The sequence below is a fragment of the Serinus canaria genome, chromosome 18 (genome assembly GCF_022539315.1).
Source record: "Serinus canaria isolate serCan28SL12 chromosome 18, serCan2020, whole genome shotgun sequence".
Taxonomy (NCBI): domain Eukaryota; kingdom Metazoa; phylum Chordata; class Aves; order Passeriformes; family Fringillidae; genus Serinus; species Serinus canaria.
The window spans coordinates 10363791-10387461 of NC_066331.1; the positions used below are offsets into that span (position 1 = coordinate 10363791).

The window sequence follows — 23671 nt, forward strand, 5'->3', positions numbered from 1 at the left end:
AGGCTGCCCTGGCTGTGATTTCAGACTCCCCAGATGTGTCCAGCTGTGTGCAGCTGTTTCTGGGATGGGCTTTCAGAGAACCACAGAGTCACAGGATGGTTTGGGTCAAAGGGACCTAAAGCCACCAAATTCCAGCTCTTCCATGAGCAGGGACACCTGCCACTGCCCCAGGTGCTCCAAGCTCCATCCAGCTTGGCCACTGGTGCCAGCCCAGGACAGCCTTTAAGCACTCTTCTCTAAAGCCCATCAGCACAAGCTGTCCTGGAAAATGTTACCTGAGTGTTCTGGAATATCAGCGTTCCCTCCAGCTCAGCTCTGCCAGGCTGTGCAGTTCAGCCCCTGGAGAGCTTTTGAGTTATTTTGTGTAAACACTTTCAATCTCCAGATCTTGGCAATTGGTGCTTTATTTATTTAATGTCTCCTCCTTACACCTTGGAACAGCATTTTGCTTACACAAGTCCCAAAGCAGAAGAGGGGGAAATCATTCCAAAGGTGCTGTGTAACAGCTCCTTCCTGTCCATTCAGGCAATTTACAGTGAAACCAGACAGCTTTGAGTAGACAAATCCATTCCCTCCAGAGTTTATATCCCATAATAGTTTCTTCCTCTCATAAATTTAACTTACATATGAGAAATCACACCAATTCTCCAAAAACCCTGGGAATTTCACTGGGAGGAGAGGAGGGGAGAGGAGAGGAGAGGAGAGGAGAGGAGAGGAGAGGAAGGAGGAGGAGAGGAGAGGAGAGGATGAGGAGAGGAGAGCGAGACGAGGAACGAGAGCGCAGAGGGTCGAGGAGAGGATGGAGCCAGAGAGGAGAGGAGGAGGAGAGGAGAGGAGAGGAGAGGATCCGAGGAGAGGAGAGGAGAGGACTGAGGCGGGAGAGGAGAGGAGAGGAGGGGAGGAGAGGAGAGGAGAGGAGAGGAGGGAGAGGAGAGGAGAGGAGAGGAGAGGAGGAGAGGGGAGGAGAGGAGGAGGGAGAGGAGAGTGAGGAGAGGAGAGGAGAGGAGAGGAGGAGGAGAGGAGAGGAGAGGAGGAGGAGAGGAGAGGAGAGGAGAGGAGGAGGAGAGGAGAGGAGAGGAGAGGAGAGGAGAGGAGAGGAGAGGAGAGGAGAGGAGAGGAGAGGAGAGGAGAGGAGAGGAGAGGAGAGGAGAGGAGAGGAGAGGATGCCCAGCCTGGCCTTGGGCACTTCCAGGAATGCAGGGGCAGCCCCAGCTGCTCTGGGAATTCCATCCCAGCCCCTCACGACCCTCCCAGGGTGGAATTTACCCCCAATCTCCCCTCTAAATCTTCCTTCCTTCAGCCTAAAGATGCTTCCCTTGGTCCTGTCCCTCCAGCCCTTGTGCAAAGCCCCTCTGCAGCCTGTTCTGAAGGAACATTTGTGAGATACCCGTGCAGAGCAGCCCTGCAGAGTCCCAGGGAAAGTCTGAGTGCAGGATTTCAGGCTGGGGAGCTGCTGTGGTCCCTGTGGCTCCTGGCAGTGCCTGGAATGCTGATCCAGCACAGCTCCAGCTCTCCAGCAGGGCTGGGGAGAGGCAGCTCCCAGCTCAGCTGCCCAGCCCTGGTGGCCCGAGGATGCTGCTGAGCTTCCTGCCGGGAGCACGGCGAGCTTTGAAGTGCTGCAATGAATATTCGATGCGCTGCCCTGAGGCGCTGGGTGTGGACTTTGAACTAAAGAGCAATCATTGCTGCTCGGTGTCCTCTCCTCCTGGCAGCTCCTGGGGACTCTGGGCCACAGGAGAAGTTAATTCTCCTTCCCAAGGTCACTGGGCTAGAGGAAAAGTTAATTCTCCTTCCCAAGGTCACTGCAGGGCACGGCACCCTCTGCCTCCCCTGGTGCCTTTTTCTCTGCTCCTAGAAACACCAGGCTAAAAAGGTAAAATAAAAAGGCTAAAAGGTAGAATAAAAAAGATTTAAAGGGATACATTGATGTGGGGATGCTCAGGTGCACAAATTTGTCAGGTGGAGAAGACCAAAGATGGACAATTTGTACAGATTCTGTGAATCAGCACATCTGACAAGAACTCCCCAGTTTGGAACCCCCTTGGTGGATTAATCCCCTCCAGTTCTGGTGCTTTCCAGATTCTCCCCCCTCCAGAAGAGATCCAGGCCCTGCTTATAAAAATCTGTCTCACAAAGATCTGTCTCATCTGTCTCTCTCCTGGTTCAGGAGCCAGACACAGCCAGGGTGATAAAAAAGGGACACCTGATTTACACAGGTGTGAGGGTGATCCCCTTCCCTCTGCCAGGGAAATAAATGTTCAGCCAGGACAGCCACGGCCCCAGCTCAGAATTCCTGCTGATTTATGGGTGGGTGCAGCTCAAACCTTGTCCTGCATGGCCAAGCCACTTCTCCTCCCATGGCACACAGGGAAACCTCATTCCTGGGACTCTCCCAAGTCACCAGGAGGGAGCTCTGAGAGATGGACAGGCTCTGATTTATGGAGTTGAGGAGCAGGAAGGAGGAAATGTGTCTGGAATTGAAAAATCCCCAGGAGCTGTCTTTGTTCAAGGCACTGGAGCCGGGGTATTTGCAGCATTTTGCCAGTGCCAGAATTTTTTATTAAAAAAAAAATGGCAGAATCAAAACCATTTTATTAACTCATCTTCATTTTGCTGATCTGTTTAAGGCAAAGAAAAGCAAATAAGTGACTCCCAGCACTCCAGATGAAATGTTTCATATCAAGGTCCTTCAGGGCAAGTCATTTGTATTTTCATTCAGAGCTGGCTCGTTATGAAACATCTTTCAATTGTCATTTCAAGACAAACACGGAATTTGCAATGAAACACATTGTTAAACACAGACCAAAAGTCTCCCAGCTGGAAGGGAGGAGCTGACTCCAGGCTGGGAGCTCCTGCTGGAGCCCTGCACCCAAATCCTGGGGAATCCAGCCCTGGCCAGCTCCTGGGTGCTGCAGGAAGCACAGAGCACACCTTGGGCCAGCAGAGGATGCAAGGAGGGGTTAAATCCACAGGGAATTGCACAGGGAATGAGCCAGGCCTGGCTGGTTGGTTCCTCCTTCTCTGATTTCCTTCAAAGGCTCTGCAGGGACATCCTGCACCTTCTTGTTCTGCTGGACCCAAACATTTCCCTGAGGCTCCCACTGCTGTTCTCCCCAAAAAAGGCTTCAGGGTGCCAGAACCCCAGTGAGCCCCACATTCCCCAGGGAGTGACAGGGCACAGGGAATGCTCCCCACTGCCAGAGGGCAGGGCGAGGAGGGATGCTGGGGGGAGAAATTCTGCCCTGGCAGGGTGGGCAGGGGTTGGAAGGGAATTCCCAGAGCAGCTGGGGCTGCCCCTGCATCCCCAGGTTGGACACTGGGGCAGAAGGAGGTGTCCCTGGGACAGGGGGAGGTGTCCCTGGGACAGTGGAGGTGTCCCTGGGGCAGGGGGAGGTGTCCCTGGGACAGTGGAGGTGTCCCTGGGAGAGTGGGAGGTGTCCCTGGGGGGGGGGGGGTGTCCCTGGGGCAGGGGGAGGTGTCCCTGGGACAGTGGGGGGTGTCCCTGGGACAGTGGAGGTGTCCCTGGGGCAGTGGGAGGTGTCCCTGGGGCAGGGGGAGGTGTCCCTGGGGCAGTAGGAGGTGTCCCTGGGACAGGGGACAGTGTCCCTGGGACAGTGGGGGGTGTCCCTGGGACAGTGGGGGGTGTCCCTGGGGGAGGGGGAGGTGTCCATGGGACAGTGGGGGGTGTCCCTGGGGCAGGAGGAGGTGTCCATGGGACAGTGGGAGGTGTCCATGGGGCAGGGGGAGGTGTCCCTGGGACAGTGGGAGGTGTCCATGGGACAGTGGAGGTGTCCCTGGGACAGTGGGGGGTGTCCCTGCCATGGCAGGGCTGGCACTGGGTGGGATCTGAGGTCCCTCTAACCCAGAGCAGCCTGGGACTCTGGGGTGCTGAGGTTCCTCCCTGCCCCTTTCCAAGGCTCAGCAGTGCCTGGCCACACCTCCTTGTTGTGCCTTTGCTGTCCCAGGTGAGCTCAGGCCAGGTAACCCCGGGAGCACAGACTCACCCAGGGACCAGGAGGAGGAGCTCGGTCCTGATTCCACCCCAAATCTCAAACACTTCTGGCACCAAGGCTCAGGCTGAGCCCAGGAGGAGCTGATCACACCCAGTGAGGAGCTGATCACACCCAGCACCAGAGCCCCCTGTCCCCACCCAGAGCTCACAAGCTGCAGTTTCTTTAATTGCAGCATAAAAATGACTGAAATTCCACATCCTTCCCTCAGACCCCGCTGCCATTCCCCCCTGTGCTCTCTGCTGCACTGAGCTTGACCAGCCCCAGGAACTCCAAACCCACACACTTCCAAAAAAAAAATAAATCCAAAACCCCCAATCTTTACAGAACAACCTTTACTTTTCAAATTGCCCAATATCTGCATTTTATGTGCAAAATCCAATTCATCCAGCCACAATAAATATCCAGCCCTGTCCTGAGAGACCCCATACATTTGGACCCAGCCAGATCCAGGCAGTGAATTTCAGTTTAATATTGCAGGCCTATTTGTTTTGCTATTAATTCCAGCCAGGACAATTGATCAATTGTTTTAATTTTAAATCAGAGAGCTAATATCTGCCTTTGGCTTCCCTTGTGGTCGTTCAGCTGCTGCCTCTGAGCTGCAGAGATCACTTTTGATTATCCTGCTTGGTGGGGAATTCAGCCACCCCGTGTGAGGAGCATCAGCTGCCCTGTCCCCGTTGGGATGGAGATGATGCAGCATTTCTCCCAGTGTGGGAGGTTTTGGAGGCTGTGAGACCTTTCCACCACCCCTGTCCCTCTGTCCTGCCCTCTCAGTGTGCCTGCAGGCATCACCCTGGCCAGCACCCAGCCCTTTGCAGTGAAGATTTCCTGACCCACTGGCTCTGGTTTGGGGATCACCTCCTGCTTTCCCTCTCCCCTCATCGTGTTACAGCCTCCCTCCAAATTCTCTTGCTGTCTGCCCTGCAGCTTGGCCCCTCCTCTCTCAGGGCTGCAGCTCCCTCCATCTCCTCCTCTTCCTCCTCCTGCTCTTTTTTCCCACCTCAATCTCTCAGAAACCAGACCCCACATTCAGCCCCCCACGTCAAAGAATCCCAGAATGGTTTGGGTTGGAAGGGACCTCAAAACTCCTCTCATTCCATCCCATCTCTCATCCCACACCACCCCCTGTCCCAGGCTGCTCCCAGCCCTGTCCAGCCTGGCCTTGGGCACTGCCAGGGATCCAGGGACAGCCCCAGCTGCTCTGGGCACCCTGTGCCAGCCCCTGCCCACCCTCCCAGGGAAGAACCTCATGGACTTTTTGCCAGCTCCTCCACAAAGTCAAGGGCTTGGCTGAGGTCACACTCTCCCCTCCCCTTTTCTGTGAAATGGGGTTTCCAAGTGGTGGCTTTTGGAAGCCAGAAGGTTCTGCAGAAAGGAGTTTGTGGGCTTTGTTTGCTGCGTGCCTCCTTTGGAATCAATTATCCCTGCCAGTCTCATTTGGTAGCAGATTCATTGCTCTGCTTCCTTCCTGCATGCTGATATCCCCAGTCCTGCTTCTCCAGCTCCCTGCAGAGATCTGTGTCCACTGCACACCCAGGAGGCACAGGGAGCAGGAGAGAGCCCCAGGCAGGAGCTGGGGTGTTTGCTGTTTGTGCTGGGCTGGATTTGTGGGGTGCCCATGGCAGGGAGGAATGATGGACCTGACTCCATGCTCTCAGCAGGCTGATTCATCATTTTATGATACTCTATTATATTAAAGAATGCTGTACTAAACTATACTAAAGAATACAGCAAGGATACAGACAGAAGGCTAAAAAGATAATAATGAAAACTCCTGACTCTCTGCAGAGCCCTGACACAGCCTGGCCCTGACTGGCCAAAGAGTGAAAACAACTCCCAGCAGAATGCACTGGAACAATCACCTGTGGGTGAACAATCCCCAAACACATTCCACATGGGCACAGCACAGGAGAAGCAAATGAGATAAAACTGTTTTCCTTTTCTCTGAGACCTCTCAGCTTCCCAGGAGGACAATCCTGGGCAAGGGGATATTTCAGACGATGTGAATGTGACAGTTTGCTTTGCTCTGACTGCCCTGTCCTGCAGGGTGGCTCAGATGAGATATGGAAGAGATGGATTGTCTCTGAGCTCGCTCTCCCCCTGCCATTAATCAACCTCTCTCCCCAGACCATTTGTACAAAAGTATAACTTAGAAGCAAAACAAAGCCCCTGGGATGATTTCTGCCCTCATGAATTCTTAATCCAAGCAGGACAGCAGAAAATGTCTCTCCAAATGCTGCTGCTGCCTTTACAGCAGTGGCCAATTAATTCCTGCAGGATGGGCTTTGGGGCCACCTCATCTCCTCCATCAATGTGTGCCCAGGGGCAGAGGAGCTCCCATTCCCTCCAGACAGGGAGGGACAGCTCTCCCCTGGGGAATGTGTGTCCAGCAGCATGAACTGCTGCCAGGAGAACAACTCTGTGCATATGAATCTTTTTATCTCCCCTATCTTTTAGGGGAGATAAAAAGATTCAAAAATCCTCAAAGGCACACATGTCCTTTGGGGGGAACAATCCCCACATGTGTCCAACACTGTAATGAACATTCCAGCTTTACAACTTTCACAAGCTGTAGAGTTAGGGTGTTTTGTTTTTTTTCCCCACAAATCAGCATCAGAGAGAAGTAGAAGGGAATAATGAATGGGGAGAAAGAATATCATGATAATAAATCTTGTTGTGAGCCTGGTCCTTGGCAGCCCTGGAACATTCCCTGCCCTGCCTCAGGAGGACATTCCCTGCCCCTGGGCTGGAGGAAAGCAGGGGCTGAACTCTCTCTAAGACAAGCTCCCAGTGGACCAAACAAAGCACATTTGCTGCTAGGCCTTAAAATTTACTTCCAACCTGAGGCCTCAAAATATTGAGCCCATTCCTCAGTGTCCTACAAAAGGCCTGGCCAGAGCTATTGATGTGGAACACTTAACTCAATCACCAGCACCCTTGGGTCAATAAACTTTCGACATTATCTCCACAGAAATTTAAATCTCGGCTTGGTTTCCCATCTGTTTATTTAATACCAATGCATTAAGGATGTTCTGCCCTTGGCAATCAATGAGCCCAAGCCTGCTGTGGGCTCTGGGCTGAGCTCTGCCCTTTGAAGTAAAGTCAGGTATAGAAATCTGTCTGCAGCTCCCTCTGTAACAGTTTGTTCTAGGGGGGAAAAAAGGAAAAGTTTGAATGTTATGCTCTGATTCTGGTAGAGAATTCTCTCTAAACCTATTGTAGTCCCCAAAAAAAACGCCTTAGAGCTGAGAGCAGGGCTCAGCCTGGGGATTTGGGAGGTTTTTGCTGCCAGTACAAATGGGGATTAATGAACAGCCTCTCACTGCCCTGGGAGCCTCCCGGGTGCCAGCCCGACGTGGTGCCTTGGGAAATGTTCCAGGGCACTGCAGCCCGTGGGAGCTGGGGGCTTGGGGCTGCCAGGGATGCCTCAGGTTTGGGGTTTCTATTTTTCACATTCTGTGCTGCTTTAGTGGCTCTGGGTTCACACCAGGGGATGGTGAGCTCTGTGCACAGAGCAGGGAGACAAAAAAATTCCTGCTCCAGCTGGGACCAAGGACAAATGATCCCAATCTCAGCCCAGGAGCACAAACCCCGTGGGCTGGAGAGAGAAAAACAAGGGTGGGACTGGATGGGCTAAAGCTGGGCTGGGACAATGAACTGCAAGGTGGGAATGGAGCAGAGCTGATCCCAGGGAGAGACCCCGTGCCCAGCCGTGCATTTTGGGGCCATTTTGGTTCATCTTGGGTTCATTTTGGGACCATTTTGGTTCATTTTGGGTGCAGCCCTGGCTGGGCTCTGGTGCTGCCCAAAGTGCAGCATCCATTTAGGTGTTTTAATAAATCCCTGCTTTATTCTGTGACTCTGCCCAGCCCCTGCTCCAGCTCAGCCTTCCCAAGGCAGCAGCAGAAGGAAGATGCCCATGGGTACCAATGTGTACCAGCTGCAGAATTCCCGGCCCTTTGCCCGCCTGGCTCTGGCTCTTTGGGTGGATTACACGGACCTGGTGCAGCTCTGGAGTGCTCAGAGCTCTGCAGCCACTGTGCAAGGCAGAAATTGCAAAGCACACAGGTCAGGCCCGTCAGACTCCTCCAGATCTCTGGGAGCCATAGGGAAAGTGCCCGGGGGTCCTGACTCACTTCCAGCTGAGGAGAAGGGAATAATGAATGGGGAGAAAGAAGATAATGATAATAAATCTTGGTTTGAAGTCCTTAATAATGAGGCTTTGTTGTAAATCCATCACAAAGAAACATTAATGTGGAGCCACCAAACAGGTCAGGTTAATTGCATCATCTTGAAATGCTGTGGTACCTCCAGCTGCATCCAAGAAAAAGGAATCAAATCCCCTGAGAGTGGGAGAGATGGTTTTTTTTTTAATTAGTTGGGTATGAAAATCTCTGTGCTAACATCTCCCCATGTTCCTCAGGCTTGAGTGAGAAGCTGCATTTTGACAAACCCTGATATTTAGGGGTGAGGATCCGTGTGCCAGTTCACATCCTGCACTGCTGGCCCCTCCTGGACTCATGGGAAAAGCTCCCAGGCTGTCCAGGAGACATTCCAGGCTCTGGAGAGAGAGCCTGCCCTGCCTTTGCTCTGTGCCCCCACTCCCTGTCCCACATCCAGCATCTCCAGCCTGTCCCATCTGGATTCTCTGGGATGTGCTCCCAGCTCTCCTCGCAGTCCCTGGCTGACTGGGAAGGCTCTGGACTCTCCTCCCTGCCCACTCCCCAGCTTTCCAAGGCCAGTTTGGCTCCCAGAATTTCCCAAACTCTCCCCAGTCCTGCTTTTCTAGGGAAAAAACCCTCAAAAGTTGTGAGACCCTTGAGCTCCCCAGCTCCAGGAGAAGGTGGTCCGTGTCCCAGCTGGGAGCACAAGAGCCAGGGATGCTCCAGAGGTGGGGTTTTAGCACAAAAATGGGAATATTGCCACAGGCAGCTGGGAACAGGAGCACCCCCAGGCTGTGCCACGCCTGGGGCCAGCCCAGCTCTCCTTCCTGAGTTTCCTTTGCTTTTCCTTTCAGCAGCTGGACAGGGCTGCCCAAACCAGCCTTGGAAGGGAAATAATCTTTTCAAAGGGAACAAACATTCCCCTTGAGCAAGTCAATTCCTTTTGAAACATCCTCCTGTTGGATTCCGTGTTTTGAAAACTTGAAACGTTTTTTTTCAATTCTCAAAACACTTTTTTTTTTTCCCCTTCTCACTTTTCATCCAAAAATACACTTTCCCCAGGAACTGTTATTGTATTATCACAATATATTATCCTTCCTGGTCTGTAAAATATCAGTGATGGATTTACTGGCTGACATCAAAATCTCTATTTATACTTTTCTCACTTCAAGCCACGGCATTTTTCCCAAGCAGCAGTGACTCCAGCAGACCTGCACTCGCTGGCAAGATGTCACTGAGGTTCCTGCACCCAAAAAAAAACCAAAAAAAAAGGTTTGTTTAAGGCTTCAGGAATTGTTTTGAGCAAATAATTGCCAGGTGGGAGAGCTGTGAGTCACCAAAGCTCTGGAACCCCGTGACCTGCAGAGGTTCCCGGGGGAGGCAAAGGTTATTTAGGAAAGCAGCGTTTTCCCTGGCTGGATAAATGCAATTTCTTTGTGTTGCTGTGCCAGTCACCGTGGAGCTGACGGAGGAGTGCAGAGTGTGACATGGAAAAGTGGTAGGTGTTGTTACTAAGCACATTACACTGACAAGAAAAACACACGGGGCTCAGAGACAGCTGAAAGGCTCTGCTGGGGCTCACCAAGAAAAACAAGCTGCTGACAACTCCTGCTGGCCCCCAGGAGCTGCACAGCCCTGAAATGTGGGCACGCAGCAAGGCTGGACTGCTGCCCTAAAGCCAGGCTTTGCTCTGCTAAGGAAGAGCTTAAAGGGTTCTGTGGAGGGGAAAAAAAAAAATAAGGAGAAGAGAAAGAAAAAAAAAAAAAGGCAAAGATTGCTTTCTATAAATAAATGTGGGCTGGGAAAGTGCTGGGGAGGGAGAAGATCTAACAGACAAACTTGGCACAAGAACAAAAAGTAGGCACTAGCCATGAATAAATTCCGAGTGGAAAACTGAAGGAAGTTTCCATCCAGCAGAGGAACAAAAGCCTGGAACAGGCTGGCCCGGGAGGGGAGGAGCAGGGACTGGAGTGAAGCTGAAGGGCAGGGAAAGGTGTGGGGACAGCAGGGAGCTGCCCAGAGCCCTCCAGAGCCCCCCAGCCTGGGGGAGCTGGATTTGGGATGGTGGAGATCCAGGAACCCATCCATCCTGGGAGTCACTCCCTGCAGCACCCAGGGGACAGTCCCTCTGTCCCTCCCTGGAGCTCCTTAGGGACACCCAGGGGACAGTCCCTCTGTCCTTCCCTGGAGCAGCTCCTGGCTGGGACACCCAGGGGACATTCCCTCCTTCCCTGGAGCTCCTTAGGGACACTGAGGGGACATTCCCTCCTTCCCTGCAGCTTCTGGCTCAAGGGGATGCCAAGGGGACATTCCCACCTTTCATGGAGCTCCTGACTGGGACACTGAGGGGACAGTCCCTCCTTCCATGGAGCAGCTCCTGGTCCAGGGACACTGAGGGGACTTTCCATCCTTCCATGGAGGTCCCGAATGGGACACTGAGGGGACATTCCCTCCTTCCCTCCCTGCAGATCCTGGCCCAGGGATGTCACCACGATATTTTCTAAAAAAAATCCCTTCACCAGGATTTCTTCTCCTGGCAGGATGAGAAGCCTCAGCCTCTCCATGTTTTGCTGTTCTGGAATGTGGGCTGGAGGTTGTTTATCTAAATGTGTTAATTGTGTTTAATTAATGGCCAATCACCAGCAGCTGTGTCAGACCCTGAGGAGTCGGTCATGACCTTTCATCATCATTCTTGTTCAGCCTTCTGATGTATCCTTCATCTTTCCTTTAGTACAGTTTTAAAATATCATTTCTTTTAATATAATATCATAAAAAGATAAATCAGCCTTCTGAGAACATGGAGTCAGATTCTCATCTCTCACCTCATCCTGGGGACCTCACAACACCACACAGGGACACCCAGGGGACATTCCCTCTGTCCCTCCCCGGAGCTCCTGGCCCAGGGACACCCTGCCAGGTCAGGCCATCCTGGGGCTGCCTTTGTCAGCTCCTGTTGATGCCCCCAGTGTGAAAGGGGGTGGCTCTGAGAGCTGAACTCCAGCCTTAGGTATCCAGAGGTTTCTCTGAGAAATCTCTCTCTGAGCAATCCCCATCCCTGGTTTCCAACAGGAGCCTCACCCAAAGCCTCTTTCTCCTCCCATTTATCCCATGGCCTGGGGCTCCTCTCCTCATGAGATAATGGGGCAAGAGAAAAGGGATTTTTAAACTGTGAATATTTTTATCATTGGGAAAAGCTAAGGACAAAATTAACTATAATAAGTTATTTTTCAAGGATCTGAAACTTATTTTGTCATATAAAATCAAAATAAAACTGGCTGGGATCAACTGAAACATTGATGGATTTTTCTGCTTTAAAAATTGAAATTAATTATCAGCCTTGCCCTGCCCTCAGCTTTTAGATCATTAAGGAATGGTGATTACTGCTATTGCTGCTTTTAATTTATTTTTTTTATTTTTTTTTAATGCAGCTGATTTAACTGATGCTTTTGCAGCAACAACAAAAACGGAAACCTGGGAGACAAAAGATGTGAAGGAGGGAGCAAAGGGAGTCTTTGCAAGCTTTATTTGTTTTTCCTGTGACTTTTCAGGGTTGATCAGAAGAACACAGGTAAAGCCAAAACCCGCACAGGTTCAGTCCTCTGCACTAAAGTTCCATTTCCCACGGAGCTGCAGCTGGGGGTGCTTGGAATGGCCCCTTGGATGGAAAAACACCAGCACAAAACCAAGCCTGCACCTGAAAACCTTCCCAGAGCAGAAGGGAAAATAAGTTCCCCACCAAAAGAGTCTGGAGGTGTCTGATCTGCTCAGCTTGAGCTGATGGGGATTGCACACCTGGCACTTGAAGGCTCTTGGCTGGATCAGGCAGGTTTGGCTTTGAGACTGAAAACGAAATTGAAAGTAAAAGATCTGGAGCAAGAAGGGCAGAGAGCACTTCAGAAAAAGACCAAAAAACCCCCTGAGCTTCTTCTCAGCCCCTCGTGCAGATCCTGGGGTTGGAGCCCCCCCAAAAAACACCCCTAATTCACTGTGGGCCTGGAAAATGTTCTGGGTAAATGAGAAAAGCCTTGAAATGCACAGGGAGTCTTCAGCTCAATTTCCTGATAGAAACAGGGCAGCTCAGAGTCACACTGAATACAGAAAATGTTTTCTTATATGCAAATGAGAGCTCACATTATTTCATAGAAGGAACTATAATAGTTGGAAATTAGCAAATGTTTCCAGATCCTTGTTAAAGGCAAGGGGAAAAAAAAAAAAAAAAAAAAAAAAGCAGCTCATCTAATGTTCCCGGATAAAAATGACATTAATTGAAAGTTTGATTCTACTCCCTAATGAATTTTCCTGTTGCATTGTAATTAATAACTACTTACATCCAAAAGAACTCGATATCCCTTCAAATTAGGGCATTACTTATAAATATGGTAATGTTTTAAGAGCAGTTCTAAGAGTGCCAGGCTCTGCTCTTAGAATGGCTGTGAGGAGCAGGAGCAAACCCTGAACAAACCCTTCATGGGCTGCAGGACTGTTGGGAGCCATTGCAGAGCCTGATTCAACCCCCTCCCAGAATCCCAAATCCATCCTCTCCCAGGAGCCCAAATCCATCCTCTCCCAGGAGCCCAAATCCATCCTCTCCAAGGACCCAAATCCATCCTCCCCCAGGAGCCCAAATCCATCCTCTCCAAGGACCCAAATCCATCCTCCCCAGGAGCCCAAATCCATCCTCTCCAAGGACCCAAATCCATCCTCTCCAAGGATCCAAATCCATCCTCTCTCAGAATCCTAAATCCATCCTCTTCCAGAATCCTAAATCCATCCTCTCTCAGAATCCTAAATCCATCCTCTTCCAGAATCCTAAATCCATCCTCTCCCAGAATCCTAAATCCATCCTCTTCCAGAATCCTAAATCCATCCTCTCCCAGAATCCTAAATCCATCCTTTCCAAGGATCCAAATCCATCCTCTCTCAGGAGCCCAAACCCATCCTCTCCCAGAATCCTAAATCCATCTCTCCCATGAGTTCCCCAAATCCCTCCTCTCCCAGGAGTTCGCCACCCCAGGACCTTGGGGTGCCCCAAGCACACCTGGCCCTACAGCAAACCCCACAGGGGCACTTCCACCCCAGGATTTGGGATTTGTCCCAGCCCTGCTGAGTTTCATCATTCCAGGGCCAGGCAGGAAGGAGGGAGGCAGGTCCCTGTCCCTGTGGGATTTCCCTCTGGCTCACCTGTGAGACATCCCCGACATGAGAGAACCACAGAGTCATAAAAACATCCCAGGCCTGGGCTGGAAGGGACCTGAAACCCCATCTCATTCCATCATTCCACTGCTGCCATGGCAGGGACACCTTCCCCTGTCCAAGGGACACCTTCCCCTGCCCAAGGGACACCTTCCCCTGTCCCAGGGACACCTCCCCCTGTCCCAGGGACACCTCCCACTGTCCCAGGTGCTCCCAGCCCCAGTGTCCAGCCTGGCCTTGGGCACTGCCAGGGATCCAGGGGCAGCCACAGCTGCTCTGGGCACCCTGTGTTCCTCCCAGGGAACAATTCCCAATTCCCAAGATCCCATCCAGCCCTGCCCTGGCTCAGTCTGAAGCCATTCCCTGGGTCCTGTCCCCAGCCCTTGGCAATTCTCTCTCTCCACGTTTCCTGCAGCTCCTTCAGACCTTCAAGGCCTCATGGAGCTCACCCCAAAGCTCCTCCTGCCCAGGTGAGCAATGCCAGCTGTGCCAGCCTCTCCTGCCAGCAGAGCTGCTCCATCCCTGGCATCATCCTGGAGCCTCCCTGGGCTCTCTCCAGCTCCTGCCTGTGCTGAGCCCCTGGAAATGCTTTGGCCATGCTTGACCCATAAACTCGCCCTGGAGGCTGCTGTTAAAGCATCAGTTGGATGCTGGAGACCCTCTAGAAGGGGCCTCAAGGATATTTTTTCCTTGTTCCTGGCGAAGAAGGGAGGGAGGGGAATGCAGACACAGTGAGAAGCGAGCTGACACGTGCAGGCACCGTGTCTGTGCCACTGTTCCTGCTGGTGCCACACACACCCACAGCCAGCCTGGCTCTGCAGCTTCCAGCCCCGTGTGCTGCAGGATCCAGGCCGTGCCCATCCCAGGAAAGCTGCTGGTTTGGATTAACCCTCTGTCCTGGCAGCTCCCACCTTCTTTGCTCCCTTTATTTTCTCTTTGCTCCCTTTATTTTCTCTTTGCTCCCTTTATTTTCTCTTTGCTCCCTTTATTTCAGTAACGTCTCTGGATGTGATAACCTCGAGCACACCCCAACCAAAACCTCCATCATGAGACACCATGGGTTGGTCACCTTGGCTTGAAATCATTCCTGTGAGGGCTATAAAGAGAATTTCCTCTCGTCCTGCCTGGCTGGGGAACCTGGAACCACTCACCTGCTGGGATTGTCACCCAACAAGGGTGACATTGTCCCTTGTCACACCCAGCACAAGCAGTGGGGCTTTGTGGAGGGCTGGACTCAATCCTTGGTGAAACTAGTTTTAGGTAAATGAGTGCTTAATGTGTTCTTTCTTTTTATGGTTATTTGTTTTGCATTATGGTCACGTTTTCCTTACTGTCAGGTATAAAAGGGTCACAGAATTGTATTTTTTTTTAACTGGCTGCTCTCCTGACCCAGGAAATGAAGGTCTTTGCCCAAACACCTTTTGTGAGCCTCGGTTTAGATCTAAATCTCGCCCTGTATTTCTGGATTAGCCTTTCTCTGCTTTCTCTCCAGAAACCTCCACAAATTTCCCTGCTCAGAAATGACGTCAGCTTTGCTTTCCGTGGCAGCTGAGAAAGCCAGGGAAGAGCTTTTCCCCAGCAGCTGGGGCTGCAGTCCCTCATCCCACCCCAGCCCAGGCACGATCCCAGGGCTGTGTTCCCAACCAGGGATTTCCCGCGGGGTCCCGGGATGGTTCCCCGGAGCCCATCCCGCTGGCCCGGGCTGCCGAGCCCGGCAGTGGGATATAAAAAGCTGGGCATGGATGTGTGCCAGGAGGTAGTAAACAAACTGGGAACTCTGTTTTTCCTCTGGCTTTCACTCCCGAGCCTTGTCTGTCTGCGCAGGAGAGCGGCCGGCTGCCGGGCGGATTTTTGGGATGCTAAACCTGGCTCTTGTTTGGGGGCAGACGAGGAGGGGCTGTGAGGAACCCCGCTCTCCAGAGGGCCAGGTGAGCAGCAGGAGCCTGCCTGGACTCTGCCCTCAGGCCACAGACGGTGAATGACACCAGAGCAGAGCCCTGCGCTCTCAGTGCCCCCCGAGATGCCCACGGGGGATGCAAAGCCAAACACATCCATCAGTGCGAGCAGCGCTGGCAGCCAGCTGTGCTGGCAGCGGGGCTGAGCTGCCGCCAGGCACCGGCAAACGAGCGGGGAGAGCCGCGGCTGGCACCGACTTCGATTATTTTATTATTTTATTATTTTATTCCCGGCCACCTCCGTGTGCGTGTCCCCGCAGCGGCGGGGCCATCCTGCTCCCGGTGCCAGCCTGCTCCCGGTGCCACCCTGCTCCCGGTGCCCGTACTGCCCACGGTGGAGGTCTGCCGTGGGGCTGCAACCTGCTGCACCTCTGCCAGCCTGTGGCACCGTCCCTGCCGCACCTCTGCAACCTGCTGCACGTCTGCAGGGCTGGGCAGTGCCCCTGCTGCACCTCTGCAACCTGCCGCTCCTCTGCCAGCCTGTGGCACCGTCCCTGCCGCTCCTCTGCCAGCCTGTGGCACTGTCCCTGCCGCACCTCTGCCAGCCTGTGGCACTGTCCCTGCCCCCGGAACGCCGGCACAGCGCAGCGACCCCGGCCCGGGCTCCCAAAGCTCCGCCACCCCCGCAGCCCGTGCGGGCAAGGTAAGGCACCGCTCCCGGGAATTGGTGGCTGGGCGATTAGGCGGAGCAGGAGGAGGAGGAGGAGGAGGAGGAGGAGGAGGAGGAAGCAAAGGCCTCTGCAGGCGCAGGGAGCTGCAGGAGGGAGGGTGTGATGCTGCTGCCGTGGGAGGGATGCAGGGATGCTGGAAGCAGAGCGATCCATCCTCCTCCTCCCGCCGCTCCGCGGGCTGTGCTCGCTGCCTGCTCCCTCCCAGCCCCCCCAGCTCCCCTCCCTCCAGCTCTGATGCCCTCGGGGATGCTTTCAAACCCCTGCCCCATCTGCCTGCCTGCACCAGGAGCCCGTTTCCCTGGCAGGAGGAGATCCCGGGCCCCAAATCGGGCTCGTTGTCCCCTGGGAGCCCACCCAGAATCCCAGAGGGAACAGCAGGACACGGCCACTCCATCCCACCAGGATGGGGACCCTTGGCCTCAGGGGCAGCCACAGCACCCAGCCTCCCTCTCCTGTGTGCTGCAGCCCCACAGAGAAAGGGAGCACAGGGACAGAGCTCCTGGAGGCTGCTTTTCCCATGGGAGCCCCTTCCCAAAGCCCTGCCTCACTCGCTCAGCTGGGAAATGGCACAGACTGAAGAGGGCAAAGGCAGCTCTGGGCTCCTCTGACACCAGAGGTGCTCAGCCTTCCTTCAGAGGCACCAAAGGGGAGACAAAAATAACCCAAGACAAGGCAGAGGAGCTGTTTGTCCCTGCCTGGGGCCGGGGCCGAGCCCCTGCCCCTGCCTGTCCTCAGAGCTGCTTCTTCAGGGCTTCACTTTCTCCTCCAGCTGCTCCCTTGCCCTTGCAGCTGCACAAGTAGAACTGTCCTCCAGGGCAGGTCCTTGTCCTTTTGATCCTGTTCCCTCCCCACAGAGATGTTTTGGAGATGTTTTTGGATGTTTTATCCATGTCCTGCTGGCTCCAGAGCCTGCCTGGAGGAAGGGCTAAACCTCTCCCTGGCCCTGGGGCAGCCTCCTCCTGTCCTCACTTGCTTTCAGAGGGTTTCTCCTGGAGGAAATGTGTGTGCAGGCCCTGGGGCTCCTCTGGAGAGGGCAGCTTGGACTTCCATGGGCACACAGAGCCCCTCCAAACGGGGCCCCTCCGTGTCCTGCTGCTGCCCTGGGAAATGTCTTTGCCATCCATGGTGGGGGTTTGAGGGAGGATGAGGACAGAGGCAGGGGCTGCAGGGATGGGGTTGTGTTTGAGGAGCTGCTCTCCTGAGCTGGAGCCTGTCTCCAGGGCAGGTTCCTGTGGGATGCTGGATGAATCCTCACCCTGTCACCTCATGGTCCCTTGTCCTCCCTTCCTTCAGCTTGGGGCACCTGCAGAATCATTGGCAGAGCCTGGAATCCTCCCAGATCTGTTGTGTGAGGTTTTGTTGTCACCCAATCTGTTCCAGCCCCAGGGTGGGGTGGATATTTTCCTTGGAGCTGCTGATTTTCCCTGAACCATGCAGACAGACAATTCCCTGCCTGCCAGCAGGGCTGAGAGAGGGACTGGCCCTGCTCTGCCACTCTGGGGATGGGGATTTTCACTCTCTCTGCTCTGCGACCTTCCTGTCCTTTGCTGTCACCAAATGATTATCCCTTCAGTGCCAGGGATCTCCATCTCACAGAGAACAGTTCACTGAGCACCACAGAGCTCAGAAAAACCTCCAGTCCAAGTCAACATCAGCAAAAAAAAAACACTCCTAAAAATCCAGGAGAAAACCAGGCAAGGAGAGAAAACCAACCCCGGATGAAAACTGTGCTCAGCTTTTGTGCCCAGAGCTGGAAGATTTTACAGGCAACAAAACTGCAGAGAATTCTTGTGAGAGAATCTGGAATCATGATGGAATTCTGGAATGGGCTGGGTGGGAAGGGACCCTACAGCTCATCCCCTCCATGGGCAGGGACACCTCCCAGTGCCCCAGGGTGCTCCAGCCTGGCCTTGGGCACTGCCAGGGATCCAGGGGCAGCCCCAGCTGCTGTGCCAGGGCCTCCCACCCTCCCAGGAAGGAATTCCTTCCCCATATCCCACCAAACCCCTCCCTGTCCGTTTGAAGCCATTCCCTCTGCTCTGCCCCTCCATCCCTTGCAAAGTCTCTCTGTCCTTCTTGCAGCTCCCTCCAGGCACTGGAATTAAGTAGAATCCCTTAATTTTAACCTCCTTTTGTTATAGGTGTTTCACCTGCAGAACCCATCACTAATTACCAGCACTAATTAATTAATTTCCCACAACAGCACACCCTTCTCAATTTGCCCAGAAATGGTTCTCATCTGTAGATGGACAGGAAGGAAAGAGTTAAAACGAATCAAATCAACAAATGGTGCTTCTTAACAAGGAGAAAGGGGATGAAGGTTGAGGCTCTCCCCCTGGCGCCCCAGGGGTTGGTGGCTCATTACTTTGATCCATTTGGGATTTCAGGTGCTGTGTAACACAGCTCCCCCATTAATCCCAGCCAATGGGGGGGGGGGGGGGAAATTACAGCACCCTTCCTTGGATTTGCTTGGAATTCCACTGCTAAAGAAGCCCAGGAGGGCAGGTCAGGCTGGAAGAAAATCAATTCTGGGAGATTTTCTGAAGCTCTAATGAGAGGGACAGTTTATCAAGGGCTGTTTTCACCAGAGAGAAGCCCAGCTGGTACCTTTTGTAGGTTCAGTACCCTCCAGAAGCGTGGGAAGCTGCTGGATCTCTCCAAGACCCCAAGAGCAAAGGCTCCCAGAGCCTGATTCCATCCTCAGGAGTCAGGGCTGTGGCAATAACCAGAAAACACCAAACACAGAAAGATCCATATTGCACCAGAGAGAAGGTTTCCATCATTAAAGGCAAACTGTGTCTCGTGTTCACTGACAGGGCTGGAAATGTCCAGCCAGGAAACTTCAAACCCTCAAATTTCAGTAATTTGGGCTTCTTGGAGCACTCTGAGGTGATGGGAGGGCTTTGAACACCTGCTGGAGCTCCACGAGGAGAAGCAGCCCTGGCACGGGACTGTGGCTGTGCCAGGTGAAGCAGGGAGGAAGGAGAGAGGACCAAAGGCTCAGGATGAACCCTCCCAGTGCTCTTCCTTCCACCTCCCAGGGGGGAGACTCCTCACAGAGCTCAGGGGCTGCGACAGCTTTGGGGTGAGCTGCAGGGAAGGGGTGTGAGGGTCCCAAAGGTGTGGGATGTGCTTCATCCCCATTGTGCTCCACATCCCTGGCCCTGGGGCAGGTCTGGGATGCTGGAGGAGGGAACAGAACAAGCCATAAACTTCATTCTCCCCAGCAGGAGAGGCTCAGTGAAGAGGAACTGGGTCATTCCCTCTCTCCAGAGGAGCTGGTGTGAGAGAAACAGTCACAGGATAATTATGCCACATGAGCCACTAGAAAATGCCTTTTCTGAGCAGCTTCTGGGGACACATGGGAACCTCTCTGGCTTTTCAAACTCAAAGGGACTTTGCCTAAGTTCCCTTCCAAAGGAAACTGCTGCAGCTCATTATTTGCAGACAGCATCTGTCACTTTGCTATGCCAGTGGCTGCTGATCGTCCTCAAAGAGCATTGTACGAATGTGCAGACTGCTGTGTGCTGAGAAAGGACTGCTATTATATCAATTTTCCACTTGAAAGCAGCAATAACAGCAAATAAAGCTGGAGCCACATGACTCTGCTGGATCTGGGGCGCTCACGGAGCCCTTCACCCTCCCTGAAGGATGGGAGCCTCCCCAGGGCAGCCCCAGCACAAACTGGTCCTACTGGTGGGCACGGCAGAGCCAGGGGAGCTGCCCAAGGAGCCTCTGCTACCTGCAGGAGCAGAGCCCCAGGTGACCCCAGGTTTGTGTGCCCTGTCCTGGGCTCCAACCCACCCCAAAAGGTAATTCCTATGGGATGGGGCTGGGATGGACACAGCCAGGCCTTGGCCAACCACTACTGGAGGGTCCTCTCCTGTGGGATCAGCAGGATCCAGAGCTCATTTTCCAGGGCTGGGTGACCCCTGGTTTGTGTGCCCTGTCCTGGGCTCCAACAGGAACTGAACCCAAAGCTCCTTTTCCAGGTTTTTCTGCCCTGTCCTGGGCTCCAACCCACCCCAAAGTGCAGCTCCTGTGGGATGTGGGGTGTGATGGACACAGCCAGCTCTTGACCAAGCACCATTGGAGGTGTCCTCTCCTGTGGGATCAGCAGGATCCAGAGCTCATTTTCCAGGGCTGGGTGACCCCTGGTTTGTGTGCCCTGTCCTGGGCTCCAACCCACCCCAAAGTGCAGATCCTGTGGGATGGACACAGCCAGTCCTTAGCCAGCCACCACTGGAGTGTCCTCTCCTGTGGGATCAGCAGAAACTGAACCCAAAGCTCCTTTTCCAGGTTTTTCTGCCCTGTCCTGGAGCCCAACCCACCCCAAAGTGCAGCTCCTGTGGGATGGACACAGCCAGGTCTTGGCCAGCCACCACTGGAGTGTCCTCTCCTGTGGGATCAGCAGGATCCAGAGCTCCTTTCCCAGGGCTGCATCTAAAGGAAGGACAAAATTGAATAATCTGCTCCTCTGGAGAAGCCAGCAATGGGGAAAGCCAAGGAAATTGTGGCTGAATTCTGCCCCTGTGACCTTCAGCACTTCTGGGCAGGTTTGTAGAATCCCCACATTCCCCAGAGGAGGACCCAGATCCCTCAGAGTGATCTCTGCACTTCGCATCTCTCCTTTCCCTTAGGAAGAAAAATCGGAGCTCTCCCACCGAGGAGACATTTCAATTTTCATCAGTTAAAAATCAGGCTGCTGAAATAACTGTGCTGCAGGAGGAGGAGTGAACCTTCTCCCTGTGGCTGCCAAGAGAAAACAAGGAACAGCATCTCCTGCCTGCCAGACTGGCTTTCCCCTGGCTATGGGGAAATGGTGGGATGGCATGGATGCCCCCTTGGCAAGGAGCAGCTCAGGAGGAGCCGAGTGCCACAGCCAGAAATCCCAGCTGAAGGACATTCTCTGGAAATGAGAAATGACCTGGAGCCCCCTGGGAGCTGCTGCTCCACACCTGCCCCAGGAGCAGGGAGGGAGCTGCAGGCCAGCAGGGTTTGCCAGGCTGTGGTTCTGTTTCAGGCCCAGCTGACTCTTTGAAGGTGTTTGTGGAATGCTCTTGAAAAGGTTGGTCCAGTTGGAGTTTTAAAAGTGCATTTCAGTGTTTCCATGCCGGGTGGATTTCACACAACATCTCCAGTTCATTTCAATACCTGGGTGCTTTTCAGAAGTTGAAAATCCCTGTCTCAGTTCTGTCACAGCTCATCTTTTCCATCCATTATGTTTTGTTTAACCTTTTGGGTAAAGGTGCTGCCGTTCTCCAGGGCCTCTGCAGCATTCCAAAGCAAGTGGCAGATCTGGAGAATCTCTGTGGGTTTCAGGGACAATAATCCCACCTCTTGTGTCAGAAACGGCCACTCCACGTGCTGGACCTGCTCCAGAGGGACCCAGACTGAGACTTGGATGGTCCCTTTTGAAACTTCAGCCTAATTCTGCTCTTACTAAAACCAGGATCAGCTGTGCTGCTGGGACTGGTGGTCCCAGACCTCCCACTGGAGATTTGGGCTGGAATTTCCAAAGGGGTGTGGGCAGCAGGGCCAGGAGGGGATTCTGCCTCTGGGAGACCCCACCTGGAACAGTGCCCAGCTCTGGTGTCCCCAACATCAGGAGGACAAGGAGCTGTGGGAACAATTCCAGAGGAGACCTGGAAGTTGGTAAAGAGACTGGGGCACCTCCCCTGTGGAGCCAGGCTGGGAGAGCTGGGATTGTCCAGCCTGGAGAGGAGAAGCTCCTGTGGAGAGCTCAGAGCCCCTGCCAGGGCCTGCAGGAACTCATCAGGAGCTGCTCCTCATCAGGAACTGGAGAGACAGGACCAGGGGAAGGGGTTCAGACTGAAAAAGGGAAATTCAGGTTGGATGTTGGGAAGGAATCCTGCCTGGCAGGGTGGGCAGGCCCTGGCACAGGGTGCCCAGAGCAGCTGGGGCTGCCCACACCGCCAAGGCCACCACTAGTCCCTGTCCTCAAGTGCCACCTCCACACGTTTTTTCAGCTCTTCCAGGGATGGGGACATCACCACCCCTCTGGGCAGCCATTGCATTGCTTGGCCACCCTTTCTGTGCAGAAATATTCCAAATATCCAATCTGAACTTCCTCAGGTGCAGCTCCAGGCAATTCCCTCTGCTCCTGTCCCTGTTCCCTGGAGCACAGCCCGACCTGGGGCTGTCCCCTCAGAGCCACAAGGTCCCCCCTGATCCCCTTTTCTCCAGGCTGAGCCCCTTCCCAGCTCCCTCAGCTGCTCCAGCCCCTTCCCAGCTCTGTTCCCTTCCCTGGACACGCTCCAGCCCCTCCATGTCTCTTATTCTCCACATCTTTCCATTTCACTCGTTTATTTATAGCCTGGGATTTTGAAAAAAAAAATTGCATTTAAGGGAGAGGACACCTGTCAGGGACAAACACAAGCAGGGTAAACCCCTGCCTGGCTGGGTGTGTGCTTCAGGAGGCACCAGGAAAACAACCCAGGAATGTTGGGAGCTCTCCCAGATCTTTGGGAAATGTGGCAAAGTGACCTTGGGGACCCGGAAGGGTGGGGGCTGGCTCCTGAAGCTGCTGGGGGAGGAGGATGGTGCTGCTCTGTCTGCTCTAATTAGGGTTTTGAGTGCTCGGGGCTGAGGGCTGGCTTTGCACAGGGGATGTGGCAGCGACCAGCACAGGGAGCTCTGAAGCAAGGCAGAGCATCTGGTTCCTTGTCTGAACCGTGGGCACAACACAAACAGGATAATGAGGGACAAAACTCTGCTTTGGAGCGGGAAGAATAGCAGTAATGTGCTAATTGCAATAATTACAGCCCTGGTGTTAATTGGGTGATGGGAGGGTGCTCGGCAGGGCTGGGATCAGGAGGGAGCACAGCCCGACACAACAGGGGCCATCACCCCCTGGGAGGGGGGAACGGGACAGGAGGGGTGCCCAGGTGTGCCCAGGGGTGCCCAGGGGTGCCCAGGTGTGCCAGCAGCTGGGTTGCTGGTGGGTGGGGCAGGAACCTGTGGGGTCACAGCCGAGGCTGTCCCTGGTCCCTGGGGGAGCTGCCCTGCCCACGTCACCTCTCTGAGCACCTCCAACCCCACCTGCAGTGATAATTCCGAGGGGTTTTGTGGTCAATTGGGCCAATTTCAGCCCATGCCAGCCTGAGCAGAGTGTCTGAGCTCAGACTCCGGGGCCCTTGCAGCTCTCACGGGTTTAAATGGGGTGTAACAACATTTTGTGTCATCACCACTGAGATTCTCAGCACCTTGGGGACAGTTCCCTTTCCTGATCAAAGCTCTGAGGCCCTGCTGAAATCCCATTAGTCAACCATAATAATGATAATAATAATTACAAACGAATCAGAAAATCACAGAATGGTTTGGGTTGGAAGGGACCTCAAAGCCCATCCAGTGCCACCCCCTGCCATGGCAGGGACACCTCCCACTGTCCCAGGCTGCTCCCAGCCCTGTCCAGCCTGGGACACCTCCAGGGATGGGGGAACCTTCCCTGGACAAGCCCTGAGCAATCCCAGTCTCTGCTTTCTGCTGAATGATGTCACAGCCTGAGAGCTCTCAGCTGCAGCTCAAATCCACTGAATGCATCAGGGGGCAGCTGCCACCCACTGGGATACAGCACTGACCTGGCACAGGGGCAGGACCACCCCAGATGTGCCCCCAAGGATGGGCACAGGGGCAGGACCACCCCAGATGTGCCC

The 23671-nt window shown here is 53.8% G+C and overlaps 1 protein-coding gene across 1 annotated transcript in view; it reads right to left on the minus strand.

Annotated features, from left to right (window-relative positions):
- Nucleotides 1–23671, minus strand: part of SHISA6 (shisa family member 6) — a 132729-nt gene that overhangs the window by 62791 nt on the left and 46267 nt on the right. The window contains exon 4 of the mRNA XM_050981415.1: nt 8080–8109. Within this exon, the coding sequence (XP_050837372.1) occupies nt 8080–8109 (30 nt within the window). The remainder of the gene's footprint in view (nt 1–8079; nt 8110–23671) is intronic.